The 18,590-nt window shown below is 36.3% G+C and overlaps 1 protein-coding gene across 9 annotated transcripts in view; it reads right to left on the bottom strand.

Annotated features, from left to right (window-relative positions):
• LOC118616759 (lysine-specific demethylase 6A-like) overlaps positions 1-18,590 on the bottom strand; it is a 191,034-nt gene that overhangs the window by 40,409 nt on the left and 132,035 nt on the right. For 7 of the 9 annotated variants that reach the window (XM_036242188.1, XM_036242186.1, XM_036242187.1 and 4 more), the window contains 3 exons: positions 11,548-11,662; positions 8,470-8,657; positions 7,545-7,686 (listed from right to left, as the gene is read on the bottom strand). In XM_036242188.1, the coding sequence (XP_036098081.1) occupies positions 7,545-7,686; positions 8,470-8,657; positions 11,548-11,662 (445 nt within the window). Of the gene's footprint in view, positions 1-7,302; positions 7,437-7,544; positions 7,687-8,469; positions 8,658-11,547; positions 11,663-18,590 lie in introns of those variants that run through there. The other 2 variants (XM_036242190.1, XM_036242189.1) reach the window with 2 other exon arrangements.

Here is an 18,590-nt window from a genome sequence, read left to right as displayed (position 1 = left end):
GAAGGCCAGTGCACTGAATTACAACTACAGCCACTCACCTTTGGCCCCAGCAGAAGAAGGGCTGACCAAACAGGAGCCATGTGAAGAGGGTAAGGGGTCCATGGCACTGGGGAGAGAGCTGGGACGGAGGCCGTATCAGGAGCTCTATATTGACCCATTCCCCATAAGCCTAGCCATCGTCCTCAAGAAGAACCTTCCCAGACCGGCTTTAGCCCAGAGAAGAAATTGTTGCTCCCTGAGGAATTTAATACCACCTGGCTTGAGGATTGCAACCTGAGGCTTATCAACAGCCAGAGACTACCTACGCGCCATTAATCAGAGAAAAGCCTCTGAAAGCTTTCAGTTCCGGAACTGGCTCAGTGTGGGGGGTCATGGATCTGAGGACTAAGCTGTGAAGGTTGAGTCCAGGGATCCTATGCTAAGCCATCCCTGACACCCATCCTTCAGTTGCCATCAGTGTCAAGTAGCCCCTGTGTTAGAGTGGCTTTAGCCGGGGGCAACTGACCCTCCCTCAAAAATGTAACCCCAAGTGGCAAGCTGAGCTCATTAATAATCCAGAGACTACCTGCCAGCCAGTAGACAGAGAAAAAGACTCTGAAAGCTTTGAGCTTTGCACTTGACTCTCAGTGTTGGAGACTGAGCTGTGAAGGCTGAAGCCATTAAGCCACACCACAGAAACAATTTTCTTCTCAAAGCAGCATTAGCCCAGGGGAAAGCAACTGCCCCACCTGCAGACAATCCTCTTACCGTGCCCCCTGTGGTATTTTTCATGCAGTTGAGGGCTACAATCTGAGGCTCATTAAGTAACTGAGACTAGCCTGGATGGTTTGGCTCAGCAGTTGGAATGTTCAGTTCCCATAAGGGCACGTACCAAAAAAAACAAAGTAACTGAGACAAATAGTTTGTAGGCAAAAGCTCTGGGACAACTGAATCTTTGCTTGGCCTGCAACTCTACCCAGAAAAACAAGGCTAGACATTGGTGATAAGCATGGTCCCTTCCTATTCATCCAAACCCAGCAGAGGGGGCCCCATCAGTGGAACGTTGACACTAACGGAAAATTTGTCAGGCTCTAAAAAACACTGAGACAGCCAAAATGGTAAAACAAAGAAACAAATCCCAAATGAAAGAACAAGAGAATTCTAGAAGAAAGAATAAATGAAATGAAATTAAGTAAGTTATCGGATTTAGAATTCAGAGTAATGATTATGAGAAAGCTCAACAGCATGAGTAAAGATATAGAAAAAATGAAAATCAACCAATTGGAAATAAAAAACCACCAAGCAGAAATGCAGAATGATATAGCAGAGAGAAAGAACAAACTGGAAGAAATAACCAGCATATTAGAGGAGGCAGAGGACCAGATCAGCAAATAAGAAGACAGGACAGAAAAAAAATAAATAAATCACTCAATCAGAAAACAAACAAACAAAGAAATAACAGGAGGACAGCAATAAGAAAACTGTGGAACAAAGGACACATAACAACATTTGCTTCGAAGAAGAAGAAGAAGAAGAAGAAGAAGAGGAAGAAGAAGAAGAAGAAAAGAAGAAGAAGAAGAAGAAGAAGAAGAAGAAGAAGAAGAAGAAGAAGAAGAAGAAGAAGAAGAAGAAGAAGAAGAAGAAGAAGAAAAATGAGCAAAGGTTAGAGATCATATTTTAAGAAATAGTGGCAGAAAACTTCCTTAATTTGGTGAAGGAAAAAGGCACACAAGTTCAGAGCCTCAAGTAAGAAGAATCCAAATGGCCCACACCAAGACAAATCATAACTAAAAGTAAAAAATTAAAGACAGAGAATAGTAAAGGCAGTAAGAAAAAAGCAACAGATTACCTACAAAGAAGCCCTCATAAGGCTTGATTTCTAAACAGAAACACTACAGGCCAGAAGGGAATGACATGATGTGTTCAAGGTAATGAAAAACAAGTATCTGAATACAAGACTACTCTATCCAGCAAGGCTATCATTCAAAATAGAAAGTGAAATAGAGAGCTTCCCAGATAAAAACCGGCTGAGGGAATATATGAGCACAAAACCAGCAATGCAACAAATGTTAAAAGAACTGCTGTAAAAAAACAGAACAGGAAGAGAAACATAACCATAATAAACAAAAATGGCAATAAATAAGTATGTATCAACAATAACCTTAAAAATAAATGGACTGAGCACTCCCATCAAAAAACACAGAGTAGTTGACTAGATAAGAAAGCATTACTCATACATGTTGTTTACAAGAGACCCACAACAAAACAAAAGATTCACATAGGTTGAAAGTGCAGAGATGGAAAAAATTTTCCATGCAAAAAAAAAAAGAAGGAAAAAAAAAGGGATACCAATACTCATATCTGATAAAATAGATTCAAAATGAAGGCCACTATGTATTATTGAAAAGATCTATCCAATAGGAGGCTATAACCTTGGTAAACATATATGCACCCAATACAGGAGCACCAAACATATGTTAAAACGTCTGAAGGATTTCAAAGGAGAAATCGACAGCAATACAATCATAGCACGGGACTTCAATACTCCACTTACATCACTGGATAGATCCTCTAGACAAAAAATTAACAAGTAAACAAGACTGTAAATGATACATTAGATCAAATGGATTTAACAGATATCTAAAATTATAACCCCAAATAGCATAATGCACATTCTTTTCAAGTGCACATGGAACATTCTCAAACACAGACCACATATTGGGGCACAAACTAAGTCTCTACAAGTACAAGAAGACTGAAATCACATTAAGCATCTTCTCAAATCACAATGGCATGAAACTAGAAATCAATTACAATAAAAACATTCAAACATATAAAGGCTAAATAGTATATTAATACTAATTATACTAATACTTATATTAATACTAATACTACTAATCCTAATTAATAAATGAATTACCAGGGAGATTAAGGAAGAAATTATGAAATTCCTAGAAACCAATGAAAATGAACACACAACAACACAAAATCAATGGGACACAATGGTTCATAGCACCACTGGCCAACCTCAAAAAACAAAAAAATTTCTAATTATTACCAATCTCACAACTTAAAGAACAACAAAGTAAACAAAAAGAAAAACCCAGAGCAAGTAGAAGGAAAGAAATAGTAAAAAAAAAAAAAGCAGATATAAATGACATAGAGGTAAAAAAACAATTTAAAAGATCAATGAAACAAATAGCTGGTTGTTTGAAAAGATAATATTGATGGGCCCTTAGCCAGACCCACCAAAAACAAAGAGAGAGGACCCAAATAAACAAAATCAGAAACAAAAGAAAAGTAACAACTGAAACCACAGAAATATAAAGGTTTGTTTAAAAATACTATGAACAGCCCTGGCCGGTTTGGTTCAGCAGTTAGAGTGTCGGCCTGTGGTCCTGAGAGACCCGGGTTCGGTTCCCGCTAAGGGCATGTACCTCGGTTGCAGTTTGTCCCCGGCCCTGGTCGGTTGTGCGGGTAGCAGCCACTCGATGTGTTCCTTTCACATCGATGTTTCTCTCTCTCTCTCTGTTCCTCTCTCTCCCTCCTACTCTACCTGAACAAAAAATGGAAAAATGTCCTCAGGTGAGGATAAAAAAAAAAACACTATGAACAATTATACTTTGACAAATTAGACAATCTAGGAGAAATATACAAATTTCTCAAATCACGGTCTCCCAAAACTGAACGAGGAAAAACAGAATACTACAACAGACCAATAATAAGTAAGGGAATTGAAGATGTAATCAAGACTCTCCAGGCAAACAAAAGCCTAGGACCAGATTGTTTCACAGGGGAGTTTTACCAAACATTCAAAGAACTAGTCTCCTCAAACGATTCTAAACAATTCAAGAAGAAGGAATACTTCCAAACTCGTTTTATGAGGCCAGCATAATTCTAATTCCAAAACCAGAAAAAGACACTACAAAGAAAGAAAACTACAGACCAATATCCCTGATGAACATAGATGCCAAAATCTTTAACAAAACAGTAGCAAATTGGATCCAGCAACACATTAAAAAATTATTCACTATGACCAAATGGAATTTATCCCAGGGATGCAAGACTGGTACAGTATTCACAAATCAAAAAATGTCATACACCATAAACAAAAGATAAAAACTGTATGATTCCCTAAGACAGGGACGCCCACTTTCACCACACAGTACTGGAAGTCTTAGAGCAATTAGAGAAGAAGAAGAAAAATAAAAGGGATCCAAATTGGCAAGAAGGAAGTGAAACTGTCATTATTCCCAGAAGACATGATGTTGTACACACAGAAAACCTTATAGACTCCATCAAAAATCTACTAGATTTAATAAATGGATTTGGAAAAGAGCAGGATATAAAATTAACATCCAGGATTGATAGCATTCTTATACACCAACAATGAACACTCAGTAAAGGAAACTAAAAAAAAAAAATCCCATTTACCATTGCAACAACAAAAAATAAATAAAATTGCTAGGAATAAATTTAACTAAGGGGGTAAAAGACATGTTCCAAGAAAACTACAGGACATAGAAAAAGAAACAGAGGAAGATACAAAAAGGTATAAACATACACCATGTGTCTGGATTGAAACATACTTCTCAAAGAAATCTACAAATTTAAGGCAATAGGGATTAATTAATCCCTACTAAATGACATATTCCACAGATTTAGAACAAACACTTCAAAAGTTTATATGGAACCATATAAAAGACCCTCAATAGCCACAGCAATCTTGAAAAAGAAGAACAAAGGCAGAGGGATCACAATGCCAGATATCAGGTTACACTATGAAGCCATCATAATTAATATAGCCTGGTACCGGCACAAGAACAGGCATACAGGTCAATGGAATAGAATAGAGAAGCCAGATATTAACCCAAGACACTATGTACAACTAATATTCGGCAAAGAAGGCAAAAGAAAAGACAGTTTTCCAATAAATGGTGTTGGGAAAATTAGACAAATTCATGCAAGAGAATAAAACTAGAACAAGTTATACCATACACAAGAATAAACTCAAAGTGGATAAAAGGCTTAAATGTAAATTGTAAAACCATAAAACCCTAGAAGAAAATGTATGCATAAAAATCTCAGCATACAGTGTAATTTTTACTGCAGAAAGCTTTGTAACTTATGCCTGGTGGCCCCTATAGAACAGAGGTAGTCCCTGAGCTTGCCCTGGAGCCAGCACACCCACATCAGCTTCAGACCACATCAAAACACCACCATCCAATCACCTCCACAAGTGACACACTCAAGGAGTAGACTCAGTGGGTACCATAGCCCTGATGAAGTAAATCTTGCTCTGTATGGTGGGCCACTACACAATTGATCCTCCAAGGGAGTCAGAGGCCAGTGATCAGTGGGCACAACCAGTCCTTGCAGCTGATCAGCTTGAGTAAATCTCCCTCCTAAAGACGTGCCAACAAAAATCAAGACTCAATTACAACAGAAGACTGTATAGTCCACACTAGGGGTGCACCTCAAGGGCCCAGCTGGGGTGATCAGAGAGGCTGTGCCACTGGATCTTACAAGACACCTATAATAATAGGCCAACCTGTGAAGCCTAGGAGACATAGCAACTCTACCTAATGCATATAAACAATCACAGGGAAGCAGCCAAAATGAGGAGACAAAGAAACATGTCCCAAATGAAAAAACAAAACAAAATTCCAGAAAAATAACTAAATAAAATGGACATAAGCATCATTCAGATGCAGAATTCAAAACACTGGTTATAAGGATGCTTAAGGAACTTAGTGAGATCTTCAAGGAATTTCATGAGAACTTTGAGGAACTTAAGGAGAACTCTAAGAAACTTAGTGAGAACATCAACAACCACCAAAAGAACAGTCAAAAATGAAGAATGCACTACCTGAAATAAAGAATAATTTACAGAAAATCAATAGTAGAGTAGTTGAAGCCAAGAAGTAAATCATTGATTTGGAATAAAAGGAAGCAAAAAAACACCCAGTAAGAACAGCAGAAAGAAAAAAAGAATCCAAAAATACAAGGACAGTGTAAGGAGCCTCTGGGATAAATTGAAATGTACCAACATTTGCATCGTGGGGTTGCCAGAAGGAGATGAGAGCAAGAAATTGAAAACCTATTTGAAAAAATATTACCAGCAAATTTCCCTAACTTGGTAAAGGAAACAGACATACAAGCCCAGGAAGCACAGAGAGCCCCCAAAAAGATGAACCCAAATAGGTCCACACCAAGACACATTATCATCAAAATGTCAAAGTTTAAAGACAAAGAATCTTAAAAGCAGCAAGATAGAAGCAGTTGGTCATCTACAAAGGAGCTCCCATAATACTGTCAGCTGATTTCTCAAAAGACTTTGCAGGCCAGAAAGCAGGGGCAAAAGATGTTTAAAATGATGAAGAGCAACAACCTAATTCTGTTTTATCTTTTCTTCCCAAATATGGTTATTGATTCTAAATGATAGCTTTGCACGATAGAGCAGTTTCCCAGGCAAGAAAAAGCTAGAAGAGTTCATCACCATAAAAACTGTGTTATATGAAATGTTGAAGGGTCTTCTTGAAGGAGAAGAACAAAAATATGACAATAAAATGGCAATGAATACATATCTATCAAAAACTGAATCTACAGTTTTGTGGGGTTTTTTTTGCCAAATGGGAGGAGGCGGGGGGAGGGGGAGGGCATGGATGCGTGTAAAGGATGAAGAAATTAAGAAATACGAATTGGTTGTTAGACTGATGAACCTCAAAGGGAAGAGGGGAGGGAAAGTTTTGGAAGAGATAAACCAAAGAAGTTCTATGCATATATACATAACCAGTGGACATAGACAATAGTGTGGGGAAGGCAGGAGAGAGGAGGGATTGGGGAAGAAGATCAATGGGGGAAAAAAACAGGGACATCTGTCATACATTCAACAATAAAGTTTAAATAAAAAAAAAAAGGGCAGAGAACATGAATAGACACTTCTCCAAAAAGACTTACCAATGGACAGGAGACACATGAAAAAATGCTCAACATCCCTAATCATCAGAGAGATACCAATTAAAAAGACTACAAGATATCACCTCATATCTGCCGTAACGGCAGCCATTAACAAATCCTCAAACAAGTGCTGGTGAGGATGTGGAGAAAAGGGAACTCTAGTACACTGTTGGTAGGAATGCAGACAGGTGCAGCCACAATGGAAAACAATTTGGTGCTTCCTCAAAAAATTAAAAATGAAATTGCCAATGGACCTCAGTGCTCCCACTTCTAGGAATTTATCTTAAGAAGCCTGAAACACCAATCAGAAAGAATATATGTACATACCTCTATGTTCATAGCAGTGCAAGTGCCAATCAGTAGATGAGTGGATATTAAACATGTGGTACATTTACAACATGGAATATTAATTATGTTTATGGAGGAAAATACTTTTAACATTAATTCTCTTACTATATTTTTTGGTCAAGCCTCCAGAACTATTTGTCAGTTGTCCACTGATTTAATTCATTGGAGAAAAAAAGTATTGATTAGTTAACATTCTTCATCATACATTCCCATCCCCTCAAAAAAGAGAGACTGTAGCAGTTTTGGAAAGCACTTACTTAATCATTTCAAAAAGCTTGGGATCTGAGACTTTGATATTCCGAGCCATATTCCAAGAAAGATGAACCATGGGGACTACTGACTTCACACTTTGCAATTTGTTCCATTCATACCGTTCCACTGCCAATTTATACTGGCAGGCTAGGAGAAAAAAAAAAGTTAAAGATATAAAGTAACCCAAAATAATAATAGATATGAAGATAATAATTTATCATCTCTCAGTTAATAACTTTAATACCAATTGTGAAAACCTCAAAACAGAAGGTTTTTTAAATAATTATATTTTTAAAAAATCATTTAAAGAACACTCACTAAGGTTCAGTACTGTTCTATCGTTTTTATACTTTATCTCTCTTCATTCTTTCAAACAATGCCTTATTGACTTTACAATTCTCAATGTGCAGATTAAATAAACAACAGTAAATGAGGCTCTGAAAGGTTCAAAGCATTTGCTTGAAGTCACGAGGTTTAACAAAGAAGTTTAAACCTCTTCTTTAACCAAAAGGTATCATTCAGGTCTCTCTGATTACAAAGGCCAGATTATTTATGTCACCTGTTATCAAACAGTTTAATGTTCTATGGCTGCGCATATGTTACAGCAGATTAAATAAAAATTCTAAATAACAGTTCTGCTTCAGCTTTGCCTATAAAAGGAATTCCTTTATGAAAACAACACACAATACTCTAATATCAAAAGTATATCCTCCTTGTAGACAAAACTAATTTGTTATTGGTCCAAATCTGGATATCCAGATTCTTGGATATCCATCTTAATTTGAATTTACTCTTTATACTAAATTGATTTTTCCTAGCAGACACAACCTTCCAATTTTTAGTGAATTATTTTCTAAAAGAAAAATAACACCTACATTAGAAAACGCCTCTAAAATGTAAAATCGGTGAATATATATTATTAAAAAATACCTGTAAGTGGACCAACATTCCAAGCAATATTGTTGCACCAGCCAACAGCCTGAACCCAATGAACAGTGCCTGCATTTATCCAGACCAAATCACCAGGTCTTTGAATAAACCTATATACAGGAACATTAGCCTCGTAAAGATCTTCAAGGTTGGGCCACCAAGAACTCATTAGAAAATTCAGATTATTTCTGAAAAATAAATATAATGGAAGAAGTTTTTCAATGATTCACCAACCACGAGAAAATAATTTCAAAAAATTAAGAAATGCACTCAGTGTATATACTTCATTAAAACTTAACAGCAATGCAATAAGAACTGCATTTTTCAAAAGTGAGGGCTTTAAAACAAAATCAACTGTACGCAAAAATAGGAAGATCTTTTCAAAGACTGTACAATTTGCATAAACTTATTTTTTCAAATCTAAGATTTAAAGTTTCACATTATATTTACATAGACTAGTGTTTAATTTGCTTTCAATGAAGAATATTCTGGCCCTGGCTGGTTTGGCTCAGTGGTTAGAGCGCTGGTCTGAGGACCAATGAGTCACGGGTTCCATTCTGGTCAAAGGCATGCAACTCAGTTGTGGTTTGTCCCTGGCCCTCATCGGCGTCTTGCGGGAGGCAACCAGTCGATGTGTCTCTCTTACATTGATGTGTCTCTCTCTCCACCACCACCCCTATTCTATCTGATGATAAATGAAAAAATAGCCTTGGGTGAGGATAAAAAAGTGAGGGCTTTCTGTTTTATCCCTTATTCCCAAAGAACATCCTATTATCTAAAATCACTGAAAAAGAAATTTATATTATTATATAGAGTGAAGACTATATCAAGCCACTTAAACTTCTTTATCAGAATCACTGTTGCAGATAAAAGAACAAGAAACATTCCCTTGATTCACCAATGCATCTAGACTTTTCCAGCCTTCTGTTTTCCCCAGGAATTGCTAGAAGGTCCCTATGATTACATAAATGGCCACTACCAGTACCACCAATGCAAAATGAACAAATTATTAAGCTTTATTTTAATTTTTAATTATTTACTACTCTCCATCACAAGATTAAGTAACTACTACAACAATCTTTCCTATAAAGAATTTACTAAGATAGAGTTTAGGTATTTCAAGTTATTTAATTCTATCAAGAAGAAGAAATTTGCATGGTAGAACTATTCCTTTCTGAAAATTTAAAAATTGTTTTCACTTTATTTTTATCTTTTCTCTTAAAATTATATTAAAGGGTACCTTGAAATTATCTATATGGAAAGTTCTTTTCCTTTCCTTTCCTAAAATGGGAGACTTTTTTTGACATAAGTCTAGCAGATGCTGACAAATCAAGAGAAAAAAAAAATGTATGTTCTCTATAGGCTTTCAAATATTTCCAGTAAAACACACACACACACAAAGAGAAAGAAGAAGAAGAAGAAAACAAAAAACTACAAACACAGTAAAAACCTTAGTCATATATCACTCAAACTACCAATATAAAACTGGAAAAAATTTTCCATAAAAAAAAAAAAAGGGAGGGGGGGAAGGAAAGCCAGAAGTGAATATAGATCAAGCATTTTTTTTCCTCTAAGGTTGAAGAAACTGACTTTCAAATAAATGTTTTGTAGACTCATAAATTTAAAATAGGGGTCATAAATATTGAAATCAGTATCTTTTTGGAAAATAAAACTACAATGGAAATCTGAGATGTTAAGTGCATTCTGAAAGTTTAGATAAGTAAATCATTCTAACTTGATATTTTTATTACTCTGAACTTCAAACTTTTTAGATATCATCTGTCTTTGCCAACTGTCTGTTACCTGGTTCACCTATTTGAAAGCAAGAAAAGTTAAACCCTGAAAATAGTCAATTCCCACCCAAAATCATAAGAATTAGTATACTGAATGTATAACAATTACTAAAATATACACTTTTTATAATTTTAAGAAATAAATGCTGCCCTGTTGGTGTGGCTCAATGGTTGAGTGTCGACCCACGCACCAAGAGGTCACTGGTTTGATTCCTGGTCAGTGTGCATGTCCAGGTTGTAGGCCTGATCCCCAGTGGGGGGCATGCAGGAGGTAGCCAATCAATGTTCTCTTTCATCAATGTTTCTCTCTCTGTGTGTCCCTCTTCCTCAAAAAAAAAAAACAAACAAAAAAAACACACACAACAGTAAAAATATATTAAGAGGATGGCAGTATTACTTTTTTAACCACTATAATGTACTTTTTTTTTTTTCTAATCCTCACCGAAGGACATTTTTCCATTCTTTGTTCAGACAGAGTGGGAGGGAAAGAAAGGAAGAGAGAGAGAGAAACATCGACGTGAAAGGGACACACTGAGTGGTCACCAACCGCACGACGCAACCAGGGCCGGGGACAAATTGCAACTGAGGTACATGCCCTGAGCGGGAACCGAACCTGGGTCTCTCTGGACCACAGGCCAACACTCTAACCGCTGAGCCAAACCAGCTAGGGCACTATAATACACTATAATACTAAATAAAATATAATAATAAAGACCCTCCAAAATGTTAAAAGTAGAAGTAAATGATATGTGTGTATAGATTTAAAAATAACCTCAAGCGTATTATTACAGGAATTTCATCCATTTTTTAAAATCATGTTTTAAGTACATAAATAATAACTTACATGGTTATAATAATATCATTACCAACTCTGAAAAAAGCAGGTGATTTGCTTGCTGTTGGACAACTGAAAAGTTCAGGATGACTTACAAAGATACATAATTTAAGTCATTAACAAGGTGTATGTAATTTTAGAATTCTTAACATATCTAAATTTAATTATAATAAGCCAAATTTCCCTTAAAGCACATTTGCCATATGAATGTGGATTTAGGTATCAATTTTTAAAATTAACATACAAAGTAATTCACTCTCTATGTCTTCTGAATCGTACCTGTTAGTATAGCACAGACTGGTTTTATAGCCTTTCATATATTATTCCGCAAAACATAAAATAATTAATTTAAAATAAAAGTCTGCTAAACAATAACTGGAAACTCAGAATCATAATTTTGCCCTTTATAAAAAAATGTTGTTTTTCAGATCTATAAGTTCAAAAACCTACTTTTCACAGAAGTGATTCAGAACACCCCAATAATCTTCAGGGACGACAAACCATTCACAATCACCTGGACCAATATTTATGTTAACAGAACAGAAGTTGTTATTTTCTTGGTGACCTGTAAATTAATAGGAAAAAAAAAAAAAGGTAATTATTATGCTGTAAATTCAATGAAACAAATGTGCCTTTAAATGACTAAAGCTGTATCAAGAAGTACATGAAAAACAAATGCTTACAAACATGTCAGTAGCAAATGAAAAGTATTATTAGGTATTGTCATCATTATTACTATTTGTTCCTCTATAAACTACTCCCAAGTCTCATAAAGAGTATAAGAAAATTAATGAAGAAGTACATTTTTAAATATGTAACTGGTCGGCTAATAACATTTATCTGTCAACTCTTATAAATATTCCAAGGTGAAATTAGTACACACTTTAAATGCTTATAATTCTCCCACCACTGGTAGGTTGATGGTAATTACACTGGTATGAGGCTTTAAAATTAGAGATTTGGGACACCATGACAGATTTTCTCAAAAAAAAAATCAAACAGAACCTAATAGCATTCAGAATTTTTCACATTACACTTAAAGATCTTGTAAGAAAATAAACTTTTATAGAAAGTACATTTTCACTTATATAAGTAAGAACATGTATAGAACTTTTACCAAATGGCAACTCGAAATTGTTTCTTTGAATTACATTGAGAAAAATAAAACATACCACACAACATTGTCGAAGAACTAATGCTATATTTAAAAAAAAGAGAGAGATAAAAATAAAAAAAGAAAAGAAAAAAAAAAGGCAGGTCCAATAACACGACAATGCGAGGACATGAAGTCTGCCCCTCCCACGAATACACACACACACACACACACACACACACACACACACACACAAATCTTTAGAGCAATTCCTTCTGAGAGACAACTGAGTGACAGCTGAATAGCTCTGCATAAGACAGAAAAAAGAGAGAAACCACAGAGAGAAAACTGGGGAACTCATCAAGATTAAAGGAGCAGGTGACTGGTATTCTTTGCTTTCCCCCAACTAGGGTATCTCAGATGTGAACTCTATCCAGAGCTTCTGGCCAACTTGCAAGGTTGTCATAGTAGGTCCCCCAGGCACTATCCTTGAAGTTAGCTCAAACAGAAACAAGACAGCATACTACAGTGAGTGAACAGGTCCCTGTATGCAGTCAGACCCAGCGGGTCCAATAGGGTGCTGAGACACACACACACACACACACACACACACACACACACACACACACGGGGGTGAGGGTGGGGGGGAGACGGAGAGAGAGGGAGAGTGCGCGCGCAAGCCACTGGTGAATACACACAGGGCAGACCTGTCTGCATAGAGGGAACTAAGAGACTGGACTCAAGTAGCAGTCAAACAACAGGAATGAGTGCATATGAGATAGCTCTGCGTGGAGTTAACAGGAAACCAGCAGGCCACAGTCAGTATGCCTGCTCTGCCAGGACTACTCTGCACAGCACAAATTCTGTCCCTTTAGATGATAATAAAATCAACATGGATAAATGTGAAGCCACACCAGAAAACCCTGAATGAATCAACAGCAGACCCACCAGGGTGCTGGGGGCCACCCACAGGGCCTTATCATCCAGACCAACTGAGCACAAGGAGCACTCATCAGGCTGTCTTGCCCATACATGTTCCTCCTGGCCTTCTGGCACCCAGTACTGCAAGGGCCTTGCTCCAACCTAAAAGCCTAAAAGCATCAAACACACATTCTAAAACAAAACCCATTACTACACAAGGCAATGTTGTCAACACTGATGAGAGTTTCATCAAACTCCAGAAACAAACAGAAAAGTCTAACAATCAGAAAATAATGTATTTTCTAAATGAACAACAAAATAGTCAGAAATAAATTCTTAACAAATTAATATCAGTAAATTGCCTGATAAAAAAAGAAACTATCGCCCTGGCTGGTTTGGCTCAGCGGTTACAGCAATGGCCTGTGGTCCAGAGACCCGGGTTCGGTTCCCACTAAGGGCATGTACCTCGGTTGTAGTTTGTCCTCTGCCCTGGGTGGGTCATGCGGGTGGCAACCACTAGATGTGTCCCTTCACATCAATGTTTCTCTCTCTCTCTCTCTCTTCCTCCCACTCTATCTGAACAAAAAATGGAAAAATGTCCTTGGATGAGAATAAAAAAAAAGAAACTATTATTAGAATACCCAACAATGTCAAAGCAGAGAACCTGAGACTTGAACCTGAGACGTCAACAAAAAGTTAGGAAACATAAAAAAAAATTCACAGATGAAGAATTCAACAACTAAAAGAAAACAGCCTTGGCTGTTTGGCTCAGCTGTTAGAAAGTTGGACCAATGAGTTGCGGGTTCGAATCTGGCCAAGAGCACATACCTTGGTTGAGGTTCATCCCCGGCCCTGGTAGGTTGTGTGGGAGGCAACCAGTGGATGTGTCCCTCTCAGGTTGATGTTTCTCTCTCTCTCTCTCCCCCTCTTTTTCCTTTCCACTCTATCTGAAGATAGTTAACAGAAAAATAACCTTGGGTGAGGAATAACAAAAAAAGGAAACGTACTAGAAAGAACAAACAGCTGATTAGTTAACATAGATGGTGGATTAGTAATCTAAAAAACAAATAGTAAAAATCTCCCAATCAAAGGAGCAAAAATTTTTTTTAAAAAAAGAAAACAGTATTAGTGACCTCTGGGACATGCAAACTAACACTGCCTTGGGATTCCAGAAGAAAATAGAAAGGGGAAGAAAGTATACTTGAAGATATAATAACGAACAACTTTCCTGATCTGCAGGAGAAAACAGACATCCAGATCCAGAAAAACAGTGCGTTCTAAACAAGATGAATCCTAAGAGACCCACACCAAGTGGGTAAGTGTACTTAAAATGGCAAAGTAAAGAGATAACCTTAAAGGTACCAAGAAGGAATCAACAAGTCACATAAAAGGGAACACCATCAGGTTATGAGTCGATTCCTACTTTCACCGAAAAGCAAATAAGCAATCAAAATAAGACTTTGGTCTCCCTGACAATGCAAAAGTCCACCAATAGAATGAGGCCCTTTCTTAAGCAGAGTGAATGACTTTTCAATATTCTAAACATGGACATTTCCCTGGCCATTGCTATTTTCTCTTGTCCCTGTAATGACAAGCCCCAAAGCTCAGGTTACGTCACAGACAGAAGGATAATGGGTAAATAATATCTGACGAAATGTGTAAATGATTTTGGAGTTTTACCAGGGCTGTGTCCTCTTTCTGTGCACACAGTTAAAACGCATTTCCCAGCCTTTTTTCCATCTGGGTGGGTCTCAGGACTAGTTCTCTCCAATGAGGCATGAGATGAAATGTGTGTCACTTCCAGGCCACGGTAGCTAAAAGTAAGAGTGCTTTCTCTACATACTCACTCTTCCCCTGGCATGCTTTCCTAAGGAAGCTAGTGTGACCCTGAGGCCAAGGACTAAAGATGGTGAACGTACAGATGGAAGGAGCCTGGGTCCCTAAAAGACGATGTGAAGCACCCTCTCCCCGCCAATTAACTTGAACCATATTGTTATATGAATGAAAAATGAAGCCTCTAAAATCAGCCAATGAAACTTGGAGGGATATCTGTTTTAGGCTATATCGTTAGCATTCTCTGACATGTCAGCAATCAGAGCACATGCCTTGTCGAGAAAGAACATAGGATCAGGTTGCCACACACATTCTTTGTTGAGATGAGAGTAGGGGAGGTGGGATTTATTGCTCCCCCTTTTTTTTAAATAAAGTTTTGTTGCCATAAAAAAAAAAGAGGGAGAGAGAGAAAGAAAAAGAAAAGCTAGCATCACAGTCAAAAGACAAAAGTAGCATACTCACTGTAACTACAAAAAGTAGTCAGATAAATGAAACAGATAAAAAATATAGCATCAAAAAAAAAGAAGTCTGGATGGGGTAGTAAAAAGTAGTGCTTTTGTACATGTTTGAACTTAAATACCTATCAGCTCAAAATATATAGCACTGCTATAAAATGGAAGGATTTTATGAAACTCATGGTAACCTTAGACGAAAAAAAAAAAAAAAATACATGAAAGATAAAGAGAAAGGAATCCAAACAAAACACTAAAGAAAGCCAAAAAATAAAAAAGAGATCAAAGGAAAAGAAAAAAAATTAAAACCACCACCAATAAAATAAAATAAAAAGGCAATGAGCACATACATATCAATAACTAAAATATAAATAGACTAAATGTTTCAAGTGAAAAACAGAACAGTTACAGGGATATAACTGCATGGTGAATACAGTCAATAATGTTTTAACAATTATGTGTGGAGCCAAGGGGAACTACTTTGTAAGATATGCTGTACACCTGAAACTAATACAGGATATTGAATATAAAACTGTATTTAAAAGTAAAAATGAATTCCTGCCCTAGCTGGTTTAGCTCAGTGGTTAGAGTGTCAGTCCGAAGACCAGAGGTCATGGGTTTGATTCCTGGTCAAGGGTAAGTACCTGGGCTTCAGGTTCTATCCCTGGACCCAGATGGGGTAGAAGGCAACTCTCCTCTCCTTCCCTTCCACTCTGTCTTAAAAATCTATAGAAAAATATCCTCAGGTGAGGATTAAGAAGAACAAGAAAAAGTAAAAACAAAATAAATACTGCATCCCAAAATTGCAGAATACTACTTTTTCATGTGCATATGGAATATTCTTCAAGACTGTTCAAACTTTAGGCCACAAAATAAGTCTTAATAAACTGAAGAATACTGAAATAATAACAGGCATATTTTCTGACCATAATGGTATGAAACTAGAAATCAACTATAAGAAGAAAACGGGAAAAAATACACCCACAAACACATGGAGACCAAACAACATTACAAAACAATAGACATATTAAATAAGAAATCAAATTATATATATCTACAAATAAAAATGAAAGCACAACTCCCCCAAATTTATAAGATGCAACAAAAGTAACATTAAAGGGAAAGTTCACAGCTATACAAACCTATCTCAAAAAACAAGAAAAATCCCAAATAAACAATTTCACTTTGCACCTAAAGGACTAGAAAAAGTACAAACAAAACTCAACTGAGTAGAATAAAAAAAATAATAATAAGCCAAAGCAGAAACACAGACTAAAAGAAAATTAATGGAAAAGATTAATGAAACTATCAACATACCTTTAGCCAGACTCAAGACAAACAGAGTGCCCAAATAAATAAATCAGAAATAAAAGAGTGGAAGTTACCACTGACACTTCAGATAAACAAAGGATCATTAACAAATAATATGAACAATTAAAAGCCAACAAATTGAACCTGAAAAAATGAATACATTTCTAGAAGCATTATTATATTTAACACTGAAACAGGATGAAACAAAGAAACTGAATAGACTGATTACCTGCAACACAATTGAAACAATAATAAAAAACCTCCTAGCAATGCCCAGTAAAGACAGCTTGAACTGTTTCATTATACCACTCATTAAAAAAATAATTAGTATTTATCCTTTTAAAGCTATTACTAAAAATTTAAGAGAAAGAAGCACTTTCAAACTCATTCTATGAGGCCACTATTACCCTGATGCCAAAACCAAACAAAGGTACTAGCAAAATAGAGAATTACACGCCAATAATTCTTCATGAACACAAATGCCAAAATTCTCAACAAATTCTGACAAACCAAATTTAACAATACGTTACAAAGATTACAGTGGGATTTATACTAAAGATTCAAGGATGGTTCATTATACACAATTCAGTCAACATATAGACATCACCACCACCTAGGATCAGTTCAACAGATGTAGAAAACGCCTTTGACAAAACTCAACATCCACTTATGATTTTAAAAACCTCACACTATCCCTGGCTGATTTGGCTCAGTGGTAGAGCGTTAGCCTGCAAAGCAATGAGCTGTGGGTTCGATTCCGAACAAAGGTATATACTGTGGTTGGGGTTTGTCCCTGGCCCTAGTAAGGGTTGTGCAGGAGGCAACCAGTCGATGTGTCCCTCTCATGTTGATATTTCTCTCCCTTCCTCTCCCTCTCTCCTTCCCACTCTATTTGAAGACAAATAGAAAAATATCTTCAGGTGAGAATTAACAAAAACAAACTCACACTAAAGTGGGTAAGAGGTACCTTACCTCAATATAAGAAATTGTATATAAGACAAACCCACAACTAACAACATACAACACTGTGAAGAGATGCAAGTTTTACTCTAAGATAAGAACAAAACAAGGATACTCAATAATGCAGAGTTGGGCAAAAGTAGGTTTACAGCTGTGAGTACATGAAATACAAAGTTTATTGTATAAAATTATTATACAGCACCTGCCACATTTCTTTACACTACTAATGAGTGATAAGAAGGAATGATTAAGAAAACAATCCCATTTATAACTGCATCAAAATAATAAAATATATAGGAATAAACTTAACCAAGGTGAAATATTTGTACTGAAAACAGTAAGACACTGAAGAGAAAAATTGAGAAGATATAAAAAAATTGAAGGATATAATCTGCTCATTGATTGAAAGGATTAATACTGTTAAAGAGCCCACATTCCAAAGCAATCTACAGATTCAATACAACCTCCATCAAAATACCAATGGTTTCTTTTCAGAACTAAAGAAAGTAATTCAAAAATTTTATTAAACTGAAAGAGATCACTAATAGTCATAGTGTTCTTAAAAAAGAACAAAGATATATTCACCCTGATTTTAAACCACATTACAAAGTTATAATAATCAGACACACAGAACAAAGGAAAAGAATACAGTCCAGAAATAAACCCTCACTTACATGGTTGATTAATCTAAAACAAAGGTAAAAATACACAATAAAGACAGCCTCTTCAATAAAACACCATATACAAAAATAAGCTCACAATGAATTAAAGATATAAATATAAGACCTGAAATGTGTAACAAGAAAACATAGGTAGTAAATATTTGACATCAGTCTTAGTAATACCTTCTTGGATACTTCCCCTTGAGCAAGAGAAACAAATGAAAAGTAAAAAGTAAAAAGCTTCAGTACAGTGATAGATAC

Source organism: Molossus molossus, unplaced genomic scaffold (genome assembly GCF_014108415.1).
Source record: "Molossus molossus isolate mMolMol1 unplaced genomic scaffold, mMolMol1.p scaffold_m16_p_40, whole genome shotgun sequence".
In the NCBI taxonomy this organism is placed as follows: Eukaryota; Metazoa; Chordata; class Mammalia; order Chiroptera; family Molossidae; genus Molossus; species Molossus molossus.
The sequence above is the reverse complement of the archived record's forward strand: the minus strand, read 5'-3'. Positions and strand labels throughout refer to the sequence as shown.